The sequence below is a fragment of the Amblyomma americanum genome, chromosome 7, assembly GCF_052857255.1.
Source record: "Amblyomma americanum isolate KBUSLIRL-KWMA chromosome 7, ASM5285725v1, whole genome shotgun sequence".
NCBI classification, from domain to species: domain Eukaryota; kingdom Metazoa; phylum Arthropoda; class Arachnida; order Ixodida; family Ixodidae; genus Amblyomma; species Amblyomma americanum.
Genome location: NC_135503.1, coordinates 104,856,677 through 104,881,577, shown reverse-complemented (window position 1 = coordinate 104,881,577; position 24,901 = coordinate 104,856,677). Strand labels below are relative to the sequence as shown.

The window sequence follows — 24,901 nt, the reverse complement described above, 5'->3', positions numbered from 1 at the left end:
GTTGCGATTTACAGCCACCTACCCTATGTTCCTAAATTTCCTCGTTATATAATAGTTAATAAATAATATAAACATGTGCATCACAACACGATGAATCATTTGGCACCATCCGGAACCCCTGCAAAAAACGGTTCGGCAGTGATTGCCGTTTGGAGGTCCTCAAAATGCACGGTTTTGGGGCGGAAAGGTCGTCGTTGCAAATCCTGCACATATTTTGGGCTTCATCTTAGTAATTTTATCACCAGAAATATGTTAAGTCATTTGACACCACTTCCAGCATTCTGTGCCAAACGGGTAACACCCAAATTTTGCGCTAATGGTGGTCCCGGGAAAGGGGGGGGGGGGGGGGGTGTCTAACTTCCATGCCCGCTATATTGGCACATACTATATAACTGATCGAAAGTACAGGTATCAACTGAGGCGTTACGCGCCCACTGTTGCCATGTGATATAGTGTAGTTATTGTTCTAGTCAATTTTGCCTTCATTGCAGACAGACGCGTCTTTGACAACGTAAGTAGTAATTAAGAGCTAACACTCATAAAAGACAACTCGTTTCACCTGAATACCTTTGTTGTTGAGTGTTGTAGTGGCCAGTAGACGTCCGGTCACATGGCATACTCATGCTCTGGTGTACTGTAGCAATGCGGCTGGGCGTTGTAGGCAATATCTTTGCACCGTTCGCAGACTCACGCTCTTAGGCGAGCAAAAAAGGCGTAACGTTAGGCATTTGAATTGCTGAACTGTTAAAGCTTTACAAGGCACACGCTAAGGTTATTACTTAATATCTGGGATTGAAGCAAACAGATAAGAAGCGAAAGTCTGCACACCTGTGAAATATAGGCCTTATTATCGTTTTATTTACCTCTTCCTGCCAGTCAGCCCCTTAACTGCGTTTGTATGCAGCACATTCGCATTACACTTAGCTCCTTACGAGCGATTTTGCTCGTCACTAAGACAAAGAGAATTTGTCACTAATACAAACAGCAGCCAACCAGGTCTCAAAGCAATATTGAAATCATACGCATGATTGTCTTCACAAATGTGTCGAATTTACTGCATTCACCTAAATCGCCACTGGTCCAATACTAGGGCAAAAGCAGGTATGCTGCAAGACTTTAAAGGTGTAACCGCTTCACATCCCTAAAAGATCAGAGAGCAATAAATGGCGCTCCGCGGTTATGTCATCTACAGAATATAAAATGTTGAGCCCCCTTAATTGTATTAAAGGCCCTATTTGAAGCATGTTACCTGCCCTGACCTTCAATTTTAGCAAAAGCAGTTGTCATGGTTAGATGGCACAATCGTTTGAATCTCGACTACTCCAGATTTCTATTTTTCACCTGCATCAGGACTCCCGTTTAGCGTTCTGCGCCACACAGCGAGCGTGATTTAGCACAACCTTCACACATCTGGAGATTATTTGCGTATGTAGAGCACCATAAGGACTATTTACGGCCGTTGGGATTGTATTTACGAACACCTACATGTTGCCAAAGTGGAGAAGCGACCCCATTGGGAAAACCGGACGTACTACGAATACTTAATTACTGATCTTCTACCCTGATGTATTGAAACGTTCCTATAAATTTGTGCATGAATGTCCCACTTCGTGTAATCGAAGCCCGAGGGAGTCCTTTAAATAGAGTAATTTTAGCCGTAATTTTAAGATGGCGAATGCAAGGACAACCTGCACTTTAAACCATCTACATGAGTCTCATTACTCTGGTTGCCGATCAAATTTCCAAGTCAACTTGGGTGAATGCTTATATTCTTCGCTCTTTTTTTATGCTTAACTCTCAAGCGACTAGCCCGGTGATTTCGTCTTCGCAATTTGACCCCAATATTACGGCTCAGATGCACGTCATTGCCCAAGCCTGTACGGCAAGTACTGATTTCAACGAGCACTGTTTCGTAGTCCGCCGCATGTTTTATTTGCGAAAAATTCAACACGATTCTTGTATTTCATAACAAAAAGGAACTGCTTTCTCTGAAAAAATATTTCACTGCCTAGATTTCAAGCCGCTTTGGAGGCTTGCCTCCAAGAAAACATCAAACAACAAATAAATTAACGGAGGAGTTGGTATTATGCACAAATATGTCAACAACGAAGAACAAAATGCCTTTGCAATGTAAAGTCGCACGAAGTGAAAGCCGCTTTTAGTCCCAACAAACAGCAGCACCGATTTGACACGACGTAACACTTGCAGAAGCACGCAGTGACTTTTCCCGTGACAGTTTCGCACTGATGCACAACAGTAAAGGCTTGAGTTTGGCGCCTTCGGTGTTCACAGTTCAGGTCACTGTCTAAGAGACGGTACAGAGCAACAACGAGTATCACAAGCGATGACTGGAAGTGCTGCAGACACTTTGCACGTTGTCGTTGGGCACCACGTAGTCCTTTTAAAAGAACGTTTCATGCAAAGCTTTCCTTGTAGAAAGTGAATTTGTATCCCGCCAGGGTTGCGATGTGACAGTGCTTCTTGATTTCCTTGTTGAGAGATGGTGGTCCACATGAGAAGACGGCGACTTTTTGCCTGTAACGAGTGAAATGATGGAATGAGACGTAATTACCCCAGCTCCATCGGAAATCTCTATAAATTACCTAAAACAACACGCCTTTGTCAGTAGCGAGAATCCGAAGCGCGGATGTAGACAACTGACATTACTTTTTCCAGTGCCTCAAGGAATGAAAGATTTAAGATGTACGCCCTACCTTCCCAAGCGAAAAGCTACGGTACTGCAAGCAGTGGTGTTCTGTGACACTTTAAAGCACAACACTTTTATTGTACGTGTTTTGGTTCTTCAAAACTAACTTCAAATTTTCGTTACAGAAAGGGAAGAAAATATTTACAGATCAAGGCTCTCCTGACATTAAAGAATTTTATGCTTTGCAGCAACTGGTCCCTTTTACTGCTGATGTAAAATATTCTAAAAAAAACAGCGCACAAAGTGCGTACAATGGACGAGGAATTAATACACTTATGCTTGTACAGCCCTCAATTTCATCAATCGCTCATACAATAACAAAGAATGCTGGAATGACTAACTGAATAGGATACTTGACAATGTTTGAGGTTAACTGGAGTCCCTGATCTATGCGACAATGTGAGTGGTCAGTCGATTTCCCGTCAGCTGACGTATGGTTCACGAAGTTGCTTCTGCAGTTTGCATTGCACCTCACCAAAAGTAAAACGAAATGCTACAACACGCGATGAGGGGATCGCCTTCAAATGTTTACAGTTGAAGGAAAATCAAATATGAGGACAATTTTTTTTTCTTTTCATAGCGCCCTCCACAAAGCCGCCAACTTCCTTTCTGAGCCTTATGCGAGCATTCAGAATAATAGTTATTAATTCCCTTTTTTCGATGACACCTGCCACTGCCACTTTATCGGAAGCGACTCTGTTGGAAAATAAAATTCTTTGAATCCAAGGTTCTTTGCTTTAGATTTAATGGTGAATGCGTAATCCACATGGTCAAAATCAGGTTGAATCTATTTATTTCGTAATGAGTAGCAAAGCGGCGATAAATTTAATTTTATCCATTTAATTTAATCTTGCAGTGAGAGCCAAGTGGTTTGATTATCCGCTTTGCATACGGGAAGTGCGGCGTTCGATTCCCAGTGCCGCAAGGTACCCACCGGTGATACAGTGGGTACAAGTTTTCCCCTGCCATCGTGCTCGTCAGCTTTCGGGTGAAATGCATGGGAAATGAATGTTTGTCCCAATCTTGGCAAGACGAAAACACTTTTTGCCATGCCGCTCTTTGGTCCCGTATGCCCCTGAGCCATAAAACTTGACGTTGTCACCATCATAATATTTAAATATGTTGCTTATAATGCCTTCCATAAAGTTTGGCAATAGGCGTACATAATTACACAGGTGGCCCACCTAAGGCACGTGACCTTGCGGCGTCATCACAACCTGCACATCGGACTGTGGGCATTGACATCCCACCACAGCTAGTGGCAGTACAATTAATGATCGGTCGCGAGAGGTTTCTCGGGAGGACCAACCTGGAAGGCACCGGTGGCAGCACTTTGCCATCACAAGGAAATCGCGCATCTCTTAAACGCCGCACCACTGTGCCAGGTGCAGGTGCAGGTGTAGTTTGAGGACTGCCACTAATATATGAACGAAAAGTAGAGAATACCCTTAAGTGGGAGCTTAAGCGCCTCCTCCTATCATTTTTAAGGTTTCGGGAAAAAAAGGTGATTGAAATAAATCATCAGTCCCTAGCGAGATTCAATTATGGGAAAATAACTTCTGTGTGCGCAATATAACAGTCATGAAAGCCATTTGAGGCTCACGCGTGTAAATAAAACCAATACAGCTTTAAAACTTGATAAATTATACGTACCTCAGATCTTTCAATATATTATCGTGCATGTTGGTCCCTCTTTATTGCACATTATAGCTGGGCTGCGCGCTAAATGTGACGAGCGATCAATGTGCAGCGTGAATGAATACCCTTAGCGCTACTCACCTTTGGTATACTGCCTGCCATTCACGAAAAAGAAGTGACCAGTCCGGTCTTCCAACTCGGATTCGGTTTGCGAGGAGCTGGTACTTCTGCCAAAATTCACTCTGTCGGAAAATCGGGAACAAATTAGCAAATCTATGCATCAAGATGCATGTGATGTATTCTTGGCCCAACAAAAGAAAAAAGACTAGTTGCGCCATCGTTAAAACCCATTGACATTTATTAAACTGATAAAGCGATTTGCGCGCTGAGAGGTTTAACAAAAAGCTGTGCACCAACTATGTGAGAAAGCATGCTATAGCTGGATTCTAAAAGTGCCACGATAAATTTTAACTCGTGTAATATTGAGAACCTCAGGACCGAGCCCACTGCTAACGCGAGATGCGGATGATTAAGTGAAGACGTGAATACGAAATACAGATACAGCCTTTATTTAGATTGAAAACATGTGCTGCATTTCAATTCCCTGTTGTGGAGTTTTGTTAGGAATAAAGCACGAAAGCTCCTTAGCGGACACTATCATTTCTATGCATTACGAAGCAATCGCTTTTAGCATTGTGTTGGAAACTACACCCTATTAATTCTGATGGTAGGCCTCGGCCTATACAGCAAGGCCAGAAACGTTCACAAGGCAGAATAAGCTGAGCATTAGCTCCACAATTACAAAGGCTGCGTAGGTGTACATCCTCCTTTTCCCGACACTGGAGCACAGGTATGTTTGAAGTGTTCTCCTCTATTTCTGTGTAAAATATTAAATGTTTTGTCTTTTTGTGCAATTCATAAGGTCGTTTTAATGCATGTTGTCTGTAGGCACACGAGCTGGCCATTTAACTTACGGAGCTGAATGCCAACCATATATCGGAAATTCTCGTACGACTTATTAGGTGCCTCGTATGAATTCAATTGTGTTACATACGAGCCATATGTGTCAAAAATATGTCCCGTAGAGCTCATATGGCCGAATATGAGTTATATATATCAAGATATGTTCCTTGTATGAACACAGACGCTTCGTAAGAGGTCCCATGTGTCACGAATTTGTCTTGTATGAATTCAATGGGCAGCACATGAGTCATATGTGTCAAAACATGTGCCTCACATTGACCCATATATGCTTCATACGTGGTCATATGTGTTCCTATTGTGTCTCCTATGAAGTAATAAGAGCCCCATGTGTCGCTAAACGTGCCTCATATGAACACATGTTTCATACGAGTTCATACGCGTCAGAGTTGTGCCTCGCGTGATATCGTATGGGCTCAATATGACTTCATACGCGTTGCGAACATCTCGGACAAACATATATTTGCTGAATATGAGTTCACAGACGCTGCAAATGTATCTTGTGAGTACTTTTATGCAGTGTTTCCTAACTGGCATGCGGCACTAGTGCGCAGGCAGGAGCCCCGATGTACATACATCGTATCAGCTTACATCTACCTTGTCCAAAATATTGCCGTTCATGACTGTCTTGAATAGAGTCGCGTATGCTTCGTGAAACACGCGGAGAAGAAGCGACCAAAAAGTGACTAAAAAATGCCGAACCAGCGCATGAAAAACACAGCACTTCGCCTTTTTCACACAATTATTTCCTTGTTTCTCTGTTTGTGCCCCCTTCCTTGCTGCAAACACCGGCTACCCAAGCTGTCTCTCTTTCGACGTTTCCAACGTGTTCGGATAAACATTTAGTTAGAAGGTACATATGGCATTCTCTGCTTTGTTGAGCCCTTGTAAACCTACACAACGGATAACTTGGGGTATATTCATTTCAAAGCTCCGGGTGTAAAAAAATACTTGCGCAATGACAGCGAGATGCTTCAATGCTTAACGCAGTGCACAAAAAGACTGACAAATCAGTGGAATTCCAGTTGTCTTGTTCGGTTCCTTAAACCAGGCAAACGACCACTTGACCTCTCGATCGTCTTACCGCCCAAGGAAAGGGTAGCGTGAGCTGCGTCAAACAAAAATAATGCTACCGTTTCATGTGGCAGTCATAGCCTGTAAAACACGCGAATGTTAAACGGCAACGCTGAACGTCTTATTTCACCCGAAGCCATTTTAGCCGAATGATGCTTCAGCTCATGGAGATTTATGATGAAAGAGACTTTCTATGGGACAGGCTCTTGCTGTTGATCCAGTCTCTACCGCTGCCACCCTTTTATAAATATATTCTTCTGTAAAGCTGGTGGAGTGCAGCCACAAGATGAGGTATTTCCATATAATGTGTGTAGAGGCACTTCCTATATATACATTACCTCGTATAGTTATTACGATGTTCGGAAAAGAACGACATTCGTAATCAATTGGTTAGTGTTGTGCGCTGCGGATCTGTAGGATGATGGTTCGCATCCAGTCGGGCATGGTGTTCTTTTTTCGCCCGCTACTTCTTTTTTACCTTTTCCGTTTCCCAACTTGCATAGCAGCTATTGTATCGTTCCCATCCTTTTAATTCCAACCTAGAGTTTCTCTTTCTTAATAGCTTTCTATACGAGAGACCTATAATATGTATGAGATGTGTGCACGTAGACATGTGCACGTAGAAATGGGTGCACGTAGACATGTTTGCGCATAGACATGCGCACGTAGACAAGTCTGCACGTAGACATGTGGGCACGTATGACAGGAGTCCACATATGAAATGTGTGCACATATGACATGTGTGCACGTATGACATATGTGCACGTATGACATGTGTACAAGTATGACATGTGTGCAAGATGACAGATGTGAAGGTATGGCATGTGTGCACATATGGCATGTGTGCACGTAAGGCATACGTAGGCACACATGACATATATTCCATAACCTCATAGGGCTAGACATATATGAGACATATTTATATACACGAGATTTTCCGACAGGGAGGTGTATGCTCCAGCAGAGTACCACACTTCTGAACACTAGGTCTCCTGGTGTTCATATGATCGAGTGAACCTAAAAGCACACATCGCTACTGCTATCAGAAGGAACGTGAGTTGTAACTTGGAATGAGTTTGACGCAATCTCTTTACTCACTATGCGCTTCCAAAACGCATCAGAGAAAAAAAAACAAGCTAGCAATCATGAGAGTAGCGAAAGTAGTTTGTGAGTGACGTGTAGAGATTGTGAGGTATTACTAATCCTTTCAAAACGATGCGCCTTGGTTATAATTATCTCTGACACAGTGAATACAACGTCGTCGTTGCTACATGGATACATTAATGTTACTGTGCCTTGCTCAACTCTTCCGGATACGTCCGCTCAGTTTCCGCTCTATTCACAATATGAAAAGGAGCTATTCATCGTGTCGATTACTGAAATAAAAATAAATTTTTAACACAGTGTCATACACAATGTGCAGCCAGCAAGAGCCACGAGACTAACACAGAATGCAACAAAAAAGGCCCAAATACGAACAGTGAAAAAGTTAAACTAAAGGATAGCCTCAAAAATGTTATTTGACCAGAGGTAGTTGTGTCGATTTAAAGCGGGGCACCTCTGAGACTTTTGGTGCTGTGCTAGGTTCTAACTTATATAACCAAAATCCCGGTAAATGTTTTGACCTTAGCAGGAGGGGCATTACAACCAAAACACTGAAAAGTGAAGAGGTTATACAACAAAAAGTCAAAAGTTGCCGACAAGAAATTCAACACTAAGCATCTTAGCAAGAAAAATGATCCAAATTGAGAACGTAATGCAACGCACAGTGCCTGTTCTTAAAAAAAGATATTCCGGTTCTGTTAGGAAGTCATTCGATTCAAAAACGATAGATGGTAATTCGCTCCATTTCTTCATTGCTTTAGGGAAAAACAATGCACATAAGTGCTTGTTTTCACAAACATCGGAGCCACTGTGTTGTGCATTATGCTCTGTTCGCCTGGTAGTGCCTTGCAGAAGCAATTAGAAATGTTTAACGGCAGATTTCCTCAGAAAATTATGTAAAGGGAAGAGAAGTCGACTTATTGCCCGGTCTATTTGTATTGCAGGAATCTGAATTCATGCATACGCAAAGAAGAACCTAGCCTTTTCTTATATGTAGAATTTACCGCTTTTCTCTGAATGTCCTTAGTATGAAGGGATCCAACAGTACCGACCTATATTCCAACTTGCACCTTATACTTGCAATATAAGCTAAAAACTGCAGTAATGGTTGAATTTTTAAACTTTCTTTAAGTAAGCATAACATTTTAAAAGCAGAAGAACAGATGCCTGAGCTAGGTATGGACCATGATGCATTCATTGCTCGTAAGGGCACTTCTACTTATCAACTTCGTGAATCCCACTGCTGACAGGTAGTAATTAAATATGCTGAGACGTTTTTGTAACGAGTAGAAGAACAGTTTCTTTCCCTGTTTAATTTCATGCCCCACTCTTCACATCAGCCATCAATAGCCTCAACAGCCGCTTGTAGAAAAACTCAGTATTTCGTGCACGAGATCGTTTTAAAAACAATTCAGTGAGGTGCAAAATAGCTGTTCACACATTTCCATGGAGAACTCTCTAGGTAATAGATAACGTGCCAGATAAATAATTCTGCACTTGAACAAACTGCTGCCTCTCTCTAATATACGCAGAAATCCGTACTATTAGTTCGGACGTGAGAGCAAGATGCCGTCTCTTAAGAAATAAATTACCAAAAGGCAGTCTGTGAAACACCGTACAAAAATCCTAAAACAAAACATAGAACTGCTCAGACATGTCAATAATAATAATTAGATTAACGGTGTGACAGTCGAAAGTTTTCTAAAGCTGTGCTCGTAGACAGAGAGTGTTTTATGTCAACAAGGAATTTCTTTGGGTAACATGCAATAATATACTCCCACAGTTTACACCACTGATTGTGGATAGAACCTAGGTGATAATTAGTAATCAGTACGCGGCTCCCCGTTTTTTATGTATTGGTACAATACTGGCACTCCGCCAATCACCTGCTATATGGCACAATTTCAGTAACAAAGTAAAAACATCCATAAGATATCCAGAGATCGGCTCACCATAGCATCTCAAGAATAAAATTTCGACACAGACATTAAGACTGCTTACGTGTGGGAATGCGAAAGCATTGACAGTTCACTGTTCATTGCACCAGCACGCACACAACCGGCCGAATGAAATACAGGGACAAACTGAAGTGACGCAGGCAGTGCACTCCACTGTCTGCGCCGTTACCGGTCACATGATGCATGACACACACACACACAAGTGCATGAAAACCCCCGACGCTGTACGACGAGCGGTTGCATCGCAATTTTGATACAAAAGTCTGGACACCATACAATTCAAGCTGCATATGTCCTTGGTTTGAATCTCTCCAAGAAGCTAGCCATCAACTTCACTAGCACTTGTAAGTTATATGCGATGAGAAATCGTGGTTACACCACCCGAGGCGCTGTACGACAAATGTTGCGTCAGAATTTTGGCCAGAATGTCGGGAAAACTGGCGCCGCATGGAGGTCAGCCAGTGGTGGTTATACCTATATAGACGAAAGACGTGATTTTTTAAAGTGGCGGTGCACTCTTTCTTCTTACCATTGCTAGGATTTTTTGCATCATCTGCGAGCACACACACACCGCGGATATTCTCGTAATGGGACTAGTAATGCTTTCGCATTAAATGTGTGAATTCTATCTGTTCCACTAACCTTTGACTGCTGTCTGGAAACATCGCCAGAGCACCCTCTTCTGTCATTACAATCTCACTTCAGTAATCAGGCACGGGAGCGTGATGCTCAATTTCATCAAGCTCTGAGAGTAACGTTTTAGAGCAAGCGAATAAAATTATTCGCAATGTTACGTGGCTCACTGAATGTTCTGTCGTCAACATTTAATTCCGATAGTTCTGTTTTAATTTGGAAAACAGTCGTCCGGAATTTTCATGGTTGTTTTTAATCAACTTTTGCAAACTGCTATGAAAAAGTTACGACTAGCTGGCTTAACTTTTGTTGCTACTACTCAGCTACACTTCTCTGTTTATATTTTAGAGTTCCTTCTCACATGCTTTATTTTGCGTTTAAAATGAATTATCTGCTTGATAACCTATAGTTTTTAATGACGTTTGCGAACAACTATCGAAGAGATTTCGACACAGCATACGACAGTACTACTAAGCAAATGCTGTGCGCCTTCAACCGTATGCATACGACCTGATTGCAGAGTATCTAGTTTATTATTGCCGCATCATTTCCTTCATTGAACTTCTCAACTGCGTTTTTGCACAAGTGTCTTCGCTTATCAGGAGTTTATTTATTTATTTATTTATTTCCTCAAAGGTCTCGGTTGAGACATTCTAGCCCATGTAAAGAAAAATTCAACATGAGATCAGAAATTTCGATTTTAACTCAAACGCTCGGACCGCAGAAAATTTCATTCACAGACGGAAGGAAAAGCTTCGAATTTCAACAACATTTTAGGTGTTAAGAGTAACCATAATGTCAAGTTTCGCGTTTACAGGTAACTAAGCTCTGCCAAATTAATATGTAGCCAATTAAAGTCAACCGCGATTATTGATTTTTTTCTTGCAGCTTTACAGCTTCATCATAAAGGTCAATCAAGTAGTCATCAATATAAAGATTACGGCAACAAACCGTACAGAATACGGCAATAAACCGTACTCTTTATAAGAAAAAAACGTTACTCCCGACGACACCACTCTTAAGAACCAGCACTAGGAATTGTGGAATAGCTCAAGACGGTCTATATCAATTCCATTTGTTTTGCAATGGCGCCTACATTTCCAATACAATAGCATCTATCCCTTCTATACTAATAAGCCGGTAGAACAATTTCCTTGTTATGAATCAACTTGTTCAACCATGTTTCAGTGATGACGAGAAGACCAGGGGCATCAGTAGCAGTAAATATTCAAGCTTATGTAATTCACCTACGATACTGCGAGCGCTCAGACAAAACAAGCTTAGCTGGCAATACTCGGTTTCCTAGGGAGATTGTAGAAACTTAGCATATTGCCAAGACAGGCGGCTCTGTCAGACAAGAATCTATTGCCCTGTCGGGGAAAGAGATATTCATTTTAAACTGTAACAGTAAATCATTGTTTTCCGCATTGTTGTCTCATTTTTCTTTTTCGTCTTCTCTTCCGACCCGCATTTATGCTTAGCGTTTGACTAAACGTCTTTGTGCTGGCATGCGCTTGTCCCATGTGCCCTCTTGATGCTTACCAACGCTTTTGCGCGGCAGTATCCATCATGAACATATACCAATATGCTAAACTTTTTGCCTTCCTTCAAATAGAACGAAATAATCTATCTGGATTCGGCACCTTCTTTCTAGTGTCCAGTGCGTCATCACGAAGTAAAAAGTTTTCGCCAATTCAGACTTTATCATCTGCAAGTGGCTTCTCTGCTGTCTCTTTCACATTTGCCACTATCCCAAAGAACTGCAGGGCAAAGGCCTCTCTCATGTCTCTCCAATATACTCTTTCTTTTGCCAGCTGCTCGCAGCGTATGCTCGCAAGCTTCTTAATCACATCCATAGCCTGAAGAAACAAGGTAATGCTTACAAATCAAGGTGCACAGATTGAAAGGAGACTGCTACCTAGTGAGTAAATGTGAAGGTGGTTGTTGGACAGGTCATGTGATCAATAAACTTTCACGGAATGTAAACCGATGTTTTGTTTCTGAGAACTTTAACACGAGGACATACGATAGCGAGCAAGAACGACCATCCCCAACTATAGTTTCGCAAACCGCTGCCGTCTCTTGCTTAACCTCTGCCCCTCTCCTTCTTGCTCAATTTCGGACGCGTACTGATTTGCTCATACATGCAATATTATGATGATGGAACCTTCAAGTGCGAGGACACCGGGCAAGGAGAATATTTCAAGACATTTTTCAAACTTCCATTCCACAACCTCACTCCCCTTTTTCGGGTATAGGAGAGTTGTGCCGCCAACTTACCGAAATACTGTCGTGGGGGTTGCCTTGCGTCACATAAAGCTCCATTGTGAAGAAGTCTGGTAAGTTCTGCTTCCACATCTATGAAACAAAAAATCAAAAATATGTAGAGCATTACTCCATAGAACGAAACAGCGGGGTAATGCAAACTGCTAATCAGATTCCATTACAGAAAAAAGCCATATATCACACATCAAGAGAAATCTTTTGCTTACCAAGTAGCACTTGTAACACTGCAGTAAGTGCTACTGTGTTCAGGCTTCTAGTGCAATTGCAGACGCTCCCGCCATGCTGAATATCATTGAAGGGCATGATAAATGTTCTACCTTATAAAACGAACTGTGAAACATTCCACTGCGCTATGCTATGGCGCAGTCACAATTGTAAAGCTGTCACAGCTGCGAGAACTACCACGAGTCAAAAGCGCAAAAAAGGGGCTAAAAAAATCTACAGCCTTTTTTTGAGTTTCTTTCTTTCCATCGCTCGTGTGTAGCTTTTTGTTTCTTCAAAGGATACACACTTGCGCAAAATGCGGAGTCGACAGCACGTCCATAAAAGGACTGTCAAACATTCTTACGTCATTCCCGATATAATCAGCATTCACTGCATCAGCTGTCCACATTCAGCTTCTTAGCAGCGAGCCCCTTCACAGGTTTGCAAAAATCCACGAATATCTTGTACATCTAGCACAATTCACGTCTGCTGTTAAAATAAATGGGAAATGCAGGAAATCTCTGAAAAGACAACCAAATGCCTCAGCTATTTCAATTCATTTCGCAGCAGTTAAATGGTAAAGAGTATAACCAGTGATTTAGGGTGGAAGCCTTACGATTTCTCTTAATAGTACATATTAAGTAGGTCAAAAATTATGAAAGTTCAAATGATAATCCACAAATGTATGGCTTTGCAGAAACTGCAGATAATAGGTATTGGAAGAAAACTACTGAGCTATTAAAAGGTGACAAAATCACTCTAATAATTTTATGGAGCACGTAATTTTAACACTCTTAAAAGCTTTTAAAACGTCTTGTGAAAAACTACAAAACATAATATGGAATGAACAATTTTTATTGTGTCCGCTTGAAATGCTCTAAAAAGCGCCGTCAAAAGAATTTTGACAGTCTTTATTGTTCCGGAGTAACTGGTCAGTTAATATCGAACATCAGGGCCTTGCATTTCGGCAATTTTTGAAACTTTTGCATAAAATTTCGAGGGCCAGCTTCGACATTCTGCTTTAAGTATTCAGCAGACCTTACAACGTTCTTTAAATCAGGATTTTTTATTCCGCTGAGTCAGCGGCCTAGACTCAATTTACTCTTTCAAATGCATTTACTCAAAAATTGTCCAAGGCGGATCATTTAGGAATTATGAAGATGTTGATAACTACATGCGTAAAAAATCGAAGAGAAAAAACTTCGGGACTCACTTTTGTACCCGATCAATAACCTCAAAAATGAAAAAATACACTTGAGTCTATTTATAGCGCCAGCAGTTATAACTCACGCTCGCTTATTACGAATGAGGGCGGCGCAACTGTAAAGATACGTATTAGGGTAATGGCACTACGACTCAGATGAAACGAACAACTGTGACCGCACCACTCGGTTATAGCGAACGGAGGGACACCAGAGCTAGACGCCGCAGCCGAAAAGCCGTCGCTTCCTGCAAGCGCGGAGAATGGATAGCGTCTCCTAGCCTACGCGACACTGCCCCGATAGTACGTGGCGACCTACGAATCAATAAAAAAGGCGGAATAGATGAAGTAGACAAACACCCGCCAAGCGCACGCTGATGAGCTATGAGGCCTATATGAACAACCAGCAGATGCGCGCCTGTGCGCTGGCTTGGAAAAGCGGCCAAGGTGGAAGCAAAAGCATAGGTGGCGCGATTAAGGAGAGCGTTCAAAGTGAAACGACTGCGCACGGTCGCCGACCAACCAATGACATCACTTTGAGTCGTTTTAATACCGGTCACGTGGCATGCATGCCTGCCTGATTTGTCCAGTCCGCTGCCCACGTTCTGCGCTGCTACAACGTACAGTTAATGTGTTGCGCTAGCGTCGCCGCATGGGTCTATGAATGACAGATGAGGTCTAAGTGTTCCTTCCTCTATGACGTTGAATACCGCTGTGATCAGACGAATGGGGATTTGCGGCGACGCGTCGTTGATGTATAGATGATTTCGTTGGTGCGGATGTTGATGCCGTCATCGCAAAGCCACCAACAGAAGCCATTCTACGCAAAGTACGGGAACTACTGTGCTGCCAGGAATTTCATGATGACGATGATGATGATGAAGACTACCAGGGTGACAACTGCCACCAGTCGCCATGAACGTTTCAACGGAGGTTAGTTATACCGCCTCCCTAAAGCAGCTCGTTGGCACCAATGGTCTCAACGAGGAGCACATGACCAGGGTGGATAGCTTGGAAACACCGATGGTGTGACCTCTTTTGAAGGAGACGCGCGTAAGTACATTTTGAAAGAAACAAGTGCTGCTTTAGCCTGAGTCTGTTTTTTGGCTTTAATATGGGGTCCAGTTACTACGAACATCGGATGCAACTAACCGAATCCATGCGACCGTCAGGTTCATTATAAGTGGGCTCGACTGTATTGCGGTTTTCGCACTTCCCAGTTGTAGTTTGTGCCTGATGTATAGAGCAACAAACCTCAGAGTATATTTACGGAACAGAAAAGCAGCTCGTAGAATACCTCTGAGAGCTTATAATTTTTTTTCATTGCCATTGGGACAGTGGCGCCTTTACATATTACAAAGTATATCGGCCTACGGCGAGTACGCTGACACGGATGCATTGCATTCACGATTTCAGCCGAGACCTCTAAATGTGAAATGTCGTCTATGGAATACAGTACCTCGTAATGCAGATTAGTGAGGTGGTCTGCGAATGTGGCGAACATACTGACGCTCCTGCTGACCCAAACCAAGTGGAGGCGTTCAACTCTCAGCTGGGCTTTCGAAGAACTGCAACATGTACAAAAGAAAGAATACAGTGAATTATCACTTCCAGTGATCATACTGACAGCAGCAGGCTGCGTGTTTTTTTTTTAGGTTTCGAGTAGTTCGTTCCTGAGAGGAAAAAAAACGGAAGGGGCTGTTTCCGGTCCAGTCGCGCAATTCTGTATGGTTGGGCCAGCTTGAATATTGGGACAAGGACGTAGAGAGACAAACAGAACCTATCGCTACCACACAAACAGGGCAGTGTTGTGTACTTTTTTCCTCTTCGTCCGTGTTCCAACATTCAAGCTGGCACACCCAAACAAAATATAGAGTTTAGTCTGAAAGGCCGACCCCAAATACCAAATATACAGTCTACTGATGGCTGTAGTGCGTAGTGGTTATGGGAGCACTGGTTACGGTGAAAGGGAAGGCGCAGCAACTGCCTTACTCAGCGGTGAACACCCGAACGGCGCCATTAGTGAAGAAATGAAAGTGTGCGAAACAAAGGAAAGGAAGAGGAACCGGTGTAGAGTGCTCAGCTTTAATCCTGAGCACCTACTAACAACAACATAATTTCGAGCAACTAGGCTTTCGTAACTGGCGCTGCCATCTGACAGCGGAATGGCATTTCGGCATTTCGTTTCCACCTGAATACAAAACTGCCCGCGTGATAAACTACCGGCAAAGTGTCACTGTAACACACTCTAACACACACAGTGCTGGCGCTTGGTCATCCCGTTTACTATATCCGTCGTCAAAAGAAGTCAATGCTTTCTTGCATAAAGTGAATGAAACTAATCAAGAAATCATTTTATATTCAAAATATATTTCATTAAATGTCCAAAATTAAGATCTTGTGTTCCTGTTCATTTATGACCAGTCTACTTTTGTTGTGTAACTTCACAGCTGCACGAAAATCCACAGAAAACTTATTCATGCGACGGAAGTAATATTTTCGGAAGCTGAACAGTACATTACCCTGCGATAGTTACTTGGCCTCAACGCGGGCCTCCGCGCGTTTCATCAATATATCCAGGGCTATCCTAGCGGCAAAGTCGGCACCCTGCCCACTTCTGCGTTCTAAGAGCCCAATGCATGCTCTTTTTAGAATCGCTTGGGCAGCTTTTGCTTGCACCGTTACAAATCATCTTTACTTCCTGGTGATGTTTACGGAACGCATCGTCATCCATGCGGTGGGGAGCTTTTCCAAGTATAACGTAAAATTTCCGCATGACCTGTGCTACGATTGACCATCTACATATCATTTCGTGCTTAGCTACTCTTTTTTTTTTAATGGATGTTGCTATGCACAGTTTCGGAAATGTTCGCATATTTTCTGCTCACTCTGTGCTTTCGTTGTCAATATACTCGCATCCACTTCAAGCTTGACTTGTGTGTGTTTTCCTTGGCCACGACGCCACTTACTGCTACTAGCGCACCGCCGACGCACGAGTGAGCTTGGCCAAACAGCGCGTTCATTTGAAATATTTGCTGGCTTTTTTCTTTTTTGCTGTAAATTTCTTACTCTTTAAGGCACTGCTATAGGTTAAAACTAAAGGCAAAAAGCTCTAACTGCATTGCTTTCGTATCTTATTCTTTGCAGCCAAAGCTGGTCGCAAACACCAAGCAAGTCTCTCCTCTTTTCTGACTCTTCTCCTTACCGCTGGCTGCACTCAGCGCTGGTCAGAATCGCAATGCCGTAGGTAAAGAGGGAAGAATCTGACGTCCTATCTCACTTGATTTAGACAGTTTCTTGGTAGATATCTAGGATAATCCGGGGGGAAAACTGTCACCCCTACTTTAGTATTTTTATTGTTTCCAAAAGACTGGAAAGAGTTTATATACGTGTACGCTCGAACATGTTTTCAGTGCGAGAAGATGGGCACAGTGATTTCGGTGGCACAAATCATTTTCAGCCGCCGTGGTGGCTCAGTGGTTATGGCGCTCGGCTGCGGACCTGAAGAACGCAGTTTCGGTCCCAGCCGCGGCAGTCCCATTTCGACGGAGGCGAAATGCTAGGTGCCCGTGTACTGTGCGATGTCAGTGCACGTTAAAGGGCCCCAGGTTGTCGTAATTTCCGGAGTCCTTTACTACGGCGTTTCTCATAGCCTGGTCCCTTTGGGACGTTAAACACCTATAAATATAAATCACGTTGTCATTAATTTCGTAAAATTCACAGAGTTTGTCCTAAGGCTCATCCACATTGCAATCGTGCCCTTGCCAAGATTGATTACACTGTTCTTCCGGCAGCACAACTAGCAAGTGGTTGTCAGACAGGAAAAGTCTGCTCATGCATCTGATGGTAAGCCTGCCGCACCAGTAAGCTTGCCGCTCTGAGGGTAAGCTTGACTCTGCCTTAATTACTTTTTCCCTCAAAATGTTGAAAACCGTCGCAATACGAACTTCTCTCATTGGAGCCAGCGCGTCTCTGAATACTTCACCAATAATGGCACGAATGCCAAAATACACAGCTTTTATGCAAAAGTGCTAAAATGCAAGAATAGAACAAATCTCGATAGGTGAATACATTAGTTACTACATACTATGTTAGTGTGTCATTTCATGCCATGGGCTAGAAATGTAACAGCCATAGCCGACGCGTACTTCTAGCCCAATGTTCATAAGGAGAACTTCGTAGGTTATCGCATGCGGCGGTCTATGTATGTATGGTCTGCACACATAGACTGCACACAGTGCAGTCCGTGGACTCACATAATGTGATTGAAGAAGGACACGAACGGGGTGATCCCGATGCCACCGGCGATGCAAACGGTGATGGCGTTCCGCCCTATCCGTTCTGACCTGCTGCAGAATGGACCGTCAACGTACAGCCTGAAATGCGAAAAGGTACATGACATGTAATATTGCTCATTACCTTCTTCTTCGTATAAATTGGACACTTATTTGGTCAGACCAAGTGTCGTGAATCATACGCATGTGCGCAAACCGCGCTGGTGCTTTCGATCATCTTGATAGTTTGTTGCAGTTCATCCCATGCAACAGCGTATGGTGATATTTGGCCATTAATATTCTTATCATTAAATGAAATAAAACGCGAGCGATTAAGTTGCAGGCTACTTAGCAGTCAAAGATCTTTAACATGGTCTTTCAAAAGCATTTGTCTCAAAACAGAAGTGCTGTAACAGCTCAATAGCATCACAATCGCACGATATCTCACTTCATGACGCCCTTTAGGCTATACAACTGGGTACATGCGCAGGCCACAATGCACCGTTAGGGTAAACCATTTCCGTGTATGCAACGACTACCGAGCTAATACGTCCCATACTGATTATTTATTTCACTTACTATGCAAATGTTCCAGCTTTATACAGTTGGTATAGGCGTACGGACGCATACTGTGCCGTGTATCGGACAGACAATACCAAGCGGGTACGCCATCAAGTCACTCTGTCCCCAGTGAACTAGTTTACTATGTTGTTTAGTAAGGTCACACTCTCGGCATCATACAGCGCTTAGAACAGTACACACAGAGAGGCCTAGAATACTCTTCGCAGCGAAATAATTTACTAATGTTGTTTACTAAGGTCACGCTCTCGGCATCATACAGAACTTACAACAGCATACACAGGGAGGCCTAGAATACTCTTCAGTTGGGCCTTCGCTGTGCAAACACATCCAACGGCAATTGGCGGTATCATGGGGCGGTTTTTTCACACTAATGACGTGTGTAAAACAAATGAGCACACAATGAACAACGCAGATAGCCAACCGTGGAAACGAAGATAATAATATATTGCAGAAAGGAAGGTAACTGACATAAAACCTGTCTTTGCTGTCCAGCCATGCTTACTTTGGATATGCAGGTTTATCACTTTTCTTGCAGACCTTTGGCGCGATGAGCTTCGTCCGAAGTACACCTGCGAAGTAAGCCCACCAAAAGCATTTCATAAACGTTTGCAAATTACATGGTTTTGAGCCATCAAGCGATGGGCAGGAATATTGCACCCCGTGCGAATAATTCCGATAGCCAATTAGCTGCGTCAGTGAGACCATTGTGCATAATGGGCCAGTTGTACCGGTACAGTCAGAAAAACGTATGGTATTATTTTTACTATGAAATTCTAGTCTAAACGGACGGGGCTGACAGTTAGCAGGCTGTTTAAAATGTTTAAAAGCGCTGCAGCAGTAATGTGCTGCAAAAGTCTTGTCATTATATTATTTGTCACGTTCTCCGAGTCCTTGAACAACACGTTATTTTGACTGATTTAGGAATAAGCACCGGAAATTTGCTTCTTTTTCTGCAGGCCCATTGTGCACGCAACAATTCAGCCAGGTAATGTCTGCTACCCTCTAGAATCCTGGACGGCGTAAGATGGAACTACATAATATAACACAATGTTGCGTCACTGAGACTGCGGAAGTGCTTACAGACAACAATGCACTTACCGGTCCAGTCACCATTCGTAGTCAAGTGTAGCGTAAATGTGCTGTCGCCACTTTTGGAGCACTGTAATGTACATAAAACAATACCGTTGACAATAATTCTGCAACACAACACACAAAAACAAGTTTGAAGAGTTGTTCCAGTTATCCTTTGTGTTCACAACCGGACAATCATGGTATAAAATCCGAGCGTACAGCGTCTACTTACGAATGCCACACGCTCCTGCATTTAACAATTGCACTCTCGCTTGACCCATTGGTACCGCAGCAAGTACCGCAGATTCCTTAACACTGAGCCCATACCTGATAATACACAGGGCCTCCGCCATGGCGTTCATCGTTGCACCCCGTTTTATCACGCCCTTCCTGGTCATGTACGCACGTAACGGCGAAGGAGTGCCTTCATTTGTCGGCCGCGGGGAAACGGCGGACACGTTGTGCTGATCTGGTTCCGAAGCATCACGGTGGACGCCGCATCGATTAATGATTTATCTCCAGTTCTTAGCGGTCACATGAGCGCGGAAAGGCTTAGAAGGCGTTGATACGTGTCCAGTGCGGACGGCCAATACACAGCATCCGTTTCTTGTTTCCGTTTCTTGGTGTATTTTAGACTGAATTCTATGTAAATAAGAAAACATTCAATGCTCTTCGAGGTCGAGCTGACAAAACTCAACTATATTATGACGCTAGGGTGCACGGCTGTTCACTGATCACCTACGGTGTGAAAGCAACATGCAAGCAAAAAAAGTTTCTGTAATGGCAATATCAGCTGCAGTATCTCATCCACGTCAGAGCTAGCGACGACACTCAAAATAAAGAAAAATTAATTGCAGGTGCCTAGTTCATGTGTGGTAAAAAGATAGTTTTAATTCTACTCACTGATGTCACAGTGAAAGGGTGCCATTCCAAGATTGATATCTTCGGGCAGTTCAAGAGGACATACTGTAAATAAAAAAGAGCAGCGCATCTCCTATTACAAAGAAAAATGCGCATAAAATACAATGCACAGCCCCTGACAACAAATATTAAGTTACTTGCCGGGATAGCTTCTCGCAGAACACTTCCACAACACCATTTCTCGCATATTCACTGTAATTATCAGCAATATAATATTATGCATTAGGTCTAAATAAAAAATTAAGGTGCAAGGTGTACTACTCAAAATATTTTCCATTTTAGATGGGCTACTTCAAAGCAAAAGACGTGCGCTCTGCTTCGCCTATCAGTACAGTGACGGCTTGCGAATCGTTGCAAGAAAGAAATAGCAATGATTATTCTAGCCTAAAACAATTGGGAAGCAGTGTAATAAATAGTGCTCGGGAGGCACGCCAGAAATTTTAAAAGCGCCTAATAGTACGGCGACAGCCTCCGCACCATTTCAAGAAAGAAAGAGCAATAATTATTCTAGCTTAAAACTCTTAGGAAGCAGTGTAATGAGTAGTACTCGGACAGCACGCCAGAAATTATACAATATTGTTCTTTCTCCTTCTTCGTTGTAATATATCCTTAATTTCTAAGGCATTTTTTCGTTACCGCAAGTTATAAGCGAAAAATACAATTCACCGGCCAATTACCATCAAAGCGACCGGCTAGCAGTATTGAGCTACCTTAGAACGCTTAAAAGCTTTTTTTTAATTCCGATTCTGTATTATTAAAGCTGAATCAATTTCGCGGCTCCACTGGGTTAAAGCGCACTTCAACAGTGCCCTATGAGACCCTATATAAAAAGTGTTTCTGTCTGTCCACTGGCGCAATGAATACAAGGCTTTGCGAAACCTTTTGAGAAAGCGAACTGCGTGATATTTCACGCCAGTGGAGAGAACATCTACTTTAATTTGAATCATTGCCTTTTGAAAAGCGCTAGTTGCATACAAACAAAGGACACACAAGTGTGCATGTGACCTTTTTTTTTACAAGGACCTACTATTAAGTACTATTACTTTCTAATCAATTCTTTGAGCTATATATTATTACACTATTAATTTCCTATTAATCAGCACTCGCTATTAGCCTGTCAGGTTCTCTGTACAAATAAGGTGATAACTATTGCCGTAATTTAACTGAAACAAAGCTGTAAACTGCATAACCGGAATGAGAGAGTTCAGCTGGAAGGAAAGGCTTTTTCTATCATGTGAAAGCCAAAAATCATGGAATTCATCTTATACTGATGAAACAGTTCGACGCGACGCCCGATTTGCGGCTCAGAGAGATGCAAATTGAGCGAAGTGACTTGAGCAACCCTCGATTTGCAAGGGTGTACCCATCTGGTGAAATTCTGCTACAAAAGCGAATTTCATCTGAGCAAGACCGGCACCACGAAGGAAAACCAGACTAGTAACACTGGCTGTAAGAAATGCGCAACCTCTTCCCCGAGCACTACAGTGGTAACAAGGCATGGTGCTCAGTTTCTGGAACAGTGGAAGCTTAGTTCCTAAGCAGCATAAAGCACGTGCACTTTTCCAAAGCTAAGCAATGATTCGCTCGTGGAAACATGGCTTTTGTGGCATACAAGCGAGAGAAGTGACAGTTACAAATGAACAGATTTCCTGACTCAATCAGGCTGCAAGAAATCCATCCGACAATTTACTTGAATAAGTGGCAAGTTTGCGACGAATAACCCAATCTGCACCATACGGCCTGGGCATGCCAAGAAACGAACACGAACACAAAGCAGAAAACCCAACGATCGAGCAGTGGGAGGGGAAGCCGCCCAGCACGAAGTACGAAAACCAGCAACAGCCGGTCAGTAGGACACCGCCGGGAGCCAAGTCTAATAGGGTCGCATAAAGACTGACTCCACCCAGAAATAATTCGTTCTCAATAAGTTTTTTTTTCTCCTTCACTGCACTGAACACAATGATCGCTGCACCAATTTTCTATCTTGTTCTACTGAGTTGACGGTACTCTTACTCTTATGCACCCACGTCCATACGCCCCTTGTACGCATAAATTTTCCCTCCCAAAAACAGCAAAAAATGAGATAGAGGGAGTCAGATGCGATTGAGCTTTGCCTCGCTAAAAGCCAATTCGCTATGCTCCAAAAGGAATTCAAAGAAAATGCAATATGGAAAGTGACGAGGAAATTTCCCCAGGCTAGAATTGTCAATTCACATTTAAGCGATTCGCAAAAAAGAGATGGATACTTCCAGAGGTCAGAGGGCAGGATATCTCTGGCCCCCGGAGTCACGCACCTGTCCAGGCTTGGCAAGCATCCCCTGCTTAGCGAGGCGCAGCTCGACGACCGAGTCGTGGTACGGGTCGGCGGCGGGCGTCGTGACGCCAGCACTGGCGGCCGTAGTGGTGCCCACGCTGCGGGAGGGCGGTTCGCCGTGCAGCTGGACGGCGTCGAGACGCGCGGCCGAGCGTCGTCTGTAGAGCCGGCAGCAGGCGTCCAGGCCGAAGAGCGCAAAGGCCGCCAGCATCCATTTCCACGTCTACTGCAGCAGACCGCCACGCCGGCCGGCACGAGCGCGCACGCAGGGATAAGCGGCTTAAGGGCTCGTTCGCACTCGCACAGAGCGCGCGTGAGCCAACATGTCGCCACGGATCTCTAGTTTAAAAATTGCGGATGCTTTAGCTCCGCTAAACATAGTGTGTACGCGATATCTTCATTCGCATTGATACACATGGTAAAGCTCTTTATTCGGCAGAAGGTGGTTATAGTTATGAAGACACAGTGGTGATCCGTGAAGAAGTTCGTAGCCACTGCGCATGCGTCGGGACTCCTTTACTCCCCACATATTCTGTCGCAGATGCTGCAGAGTTACTGCGGCGGCGGCAGCGGCGCCTCTAACGCGTCCTCTAATGCGCATTAACGCGTCCGGCTCTGTCTGGTGACCTATTCTTCACACAGCGTAGTGTAGATATCGCTTCAAAACTACAATTTCTTCTTTTTCTCTTTATAACAATTGACTGTGGCGTAATCTTGGACCTTTTTATCGTTCTGAGTGGCGGCGAGCAAGAAAGTCAACCTTACTAGGCAGCATAGCTGCCATCTGCTTAAATCCTAACATGAACGGCAAGGTTTTAAGCCAAAACTTATGAGGCGTGCATTCCTGTGAACTTTTCTGCACTCCACTTATGATCCCGCAACTTTCAGACAGGCACCACAGATCACGTTTTAACTTCAGCGCAAAGGCAGGGCGGGAAGGTGGCATGTTGGAGAGAAGGCATTATCTTGATGCATCAAACTGCAGAAAGCGGCGTGCTGGCAAGCCGTAGCTTCAAAGTAAATCGCTCTTTTTCTAGCAGATGTCTACTATGAAGTAATACTTTAGTCGCCACGGTCACGTACTAACACTGTATAAGGTCTGTTGATTATGGTTACTATCATCAACATCATTTGGCACAGCTAATCCACTGGAACACAAAGACCCAGCGATCTCCAGCGAACTCTTTCCGCACCGAGCCCATTGAGCATCGTTACAGCCCGCCAACAATCATTTCGCGCTCCGATTACGGAACCTTCCCCGTTGCTTACGACCACACTGCGGATGCAGTTTGTAGCCAAAGAACCGGTTTCGTTTCTGATGTAGTTCTATTTTGTCCCGCGAGGGGGCACTTCCGAACGCGCTGCAAAGACGCGGAACTGCGTTCATTGCCCGCCATGTTGTCCACAAACGACGACTTCGCCGCTCGACTTCAGAGCCTTCCGTAATGCTTACAGGCACGATGCGCGTTCCCGGTTTCGTTTCTAATGTAGTTCTATTTCGTCCCGCGAGGGAGCACTTCCGAACGCGTTGCGAAGACGCGGAACTGTGCTCATTGCCCGCCATGTTGCCCACAAACGACGACTTCTCTGATCGACTTCAGAGCTTCTTACAGGCACGATGCACTTTTCCGGTTTTGTTTCCGATGTAGTTCTATTTTGCCCCGCGAGGGGACACTTCCGAACGCGCTGCGAAGACGCGGAACTGCGCTCATTGCCCGCCATGTTGTCCACAAACGATGACTTCGCCGCTCGACTTCAGAGCCTTCCGTATTGCTTACAGGCACGATGCGCGTTTCCGGTTTCGCTTCCGATGTAGTTCTATTTTGTCCCGCGAGGGGGCACTTCCGAACGCGTTGGTTCTTAACCCACCGCCAGCAACCCACCGGTAAAAATGGGTACAAGCGTCCCCCATCCCGGCGCCCGGCTTCCTCAGGGGTGTATGCTTGGAAGAAG

At 43.8% G+C, this 24,901-nt stretch overlaps 1 protein-coding gene across 1 annotated transcript in view; it reads right to left on the bottom strand.

The window, feature by feature from the left end:
- Positions 1-1,911: 1,911 nt before the first annotated feature.
- The window catches only part of LOC144099448 (NADPH oxidase 4-like), a 147,633-nt gene continuing 124,643 nt past the window's right edge, over positions 1,912-24,901 (bottom strand). Inside the window, exons 10-18 of the mRNA XM_077632751.1 lie at positions 22,929-23,171; positions 20,617-20,679; positions 19,741-19,801; positions 19,145-19,211; positions 18,043-18,162; positions 15,246-15,354; positions 12,376-12,453; positions 4,487-4,587; positions 1,912-2,535 (exon numbers count right to left, since the gene is read on the bottom strand). Of these exons, the coding sequence (XP_077488877.1) occupies positions 2,415-2,535; positions 4,487-4,587; positions 12,376-12,453; positions 15,246-15,354; positions 18,043-18,162; positions 19,145-19,211; positions 19,741-19,801; positions 20,617-20,679; positions 22,929-23,171 (963 nt within the window). The 3' untranslated portion in view covers positions 1,912-2,414. The remainder of the gene's footprint in view (positions 2,536-4,486; positions 4,588-12,375; positions 12,454-15,245; positions 15,355-18,042; positions 18,163-19,144; positions 19,212-19,740; positions 19,802-20,616; positions 20,680-22,928; positions 23,172-24,901) is intronic.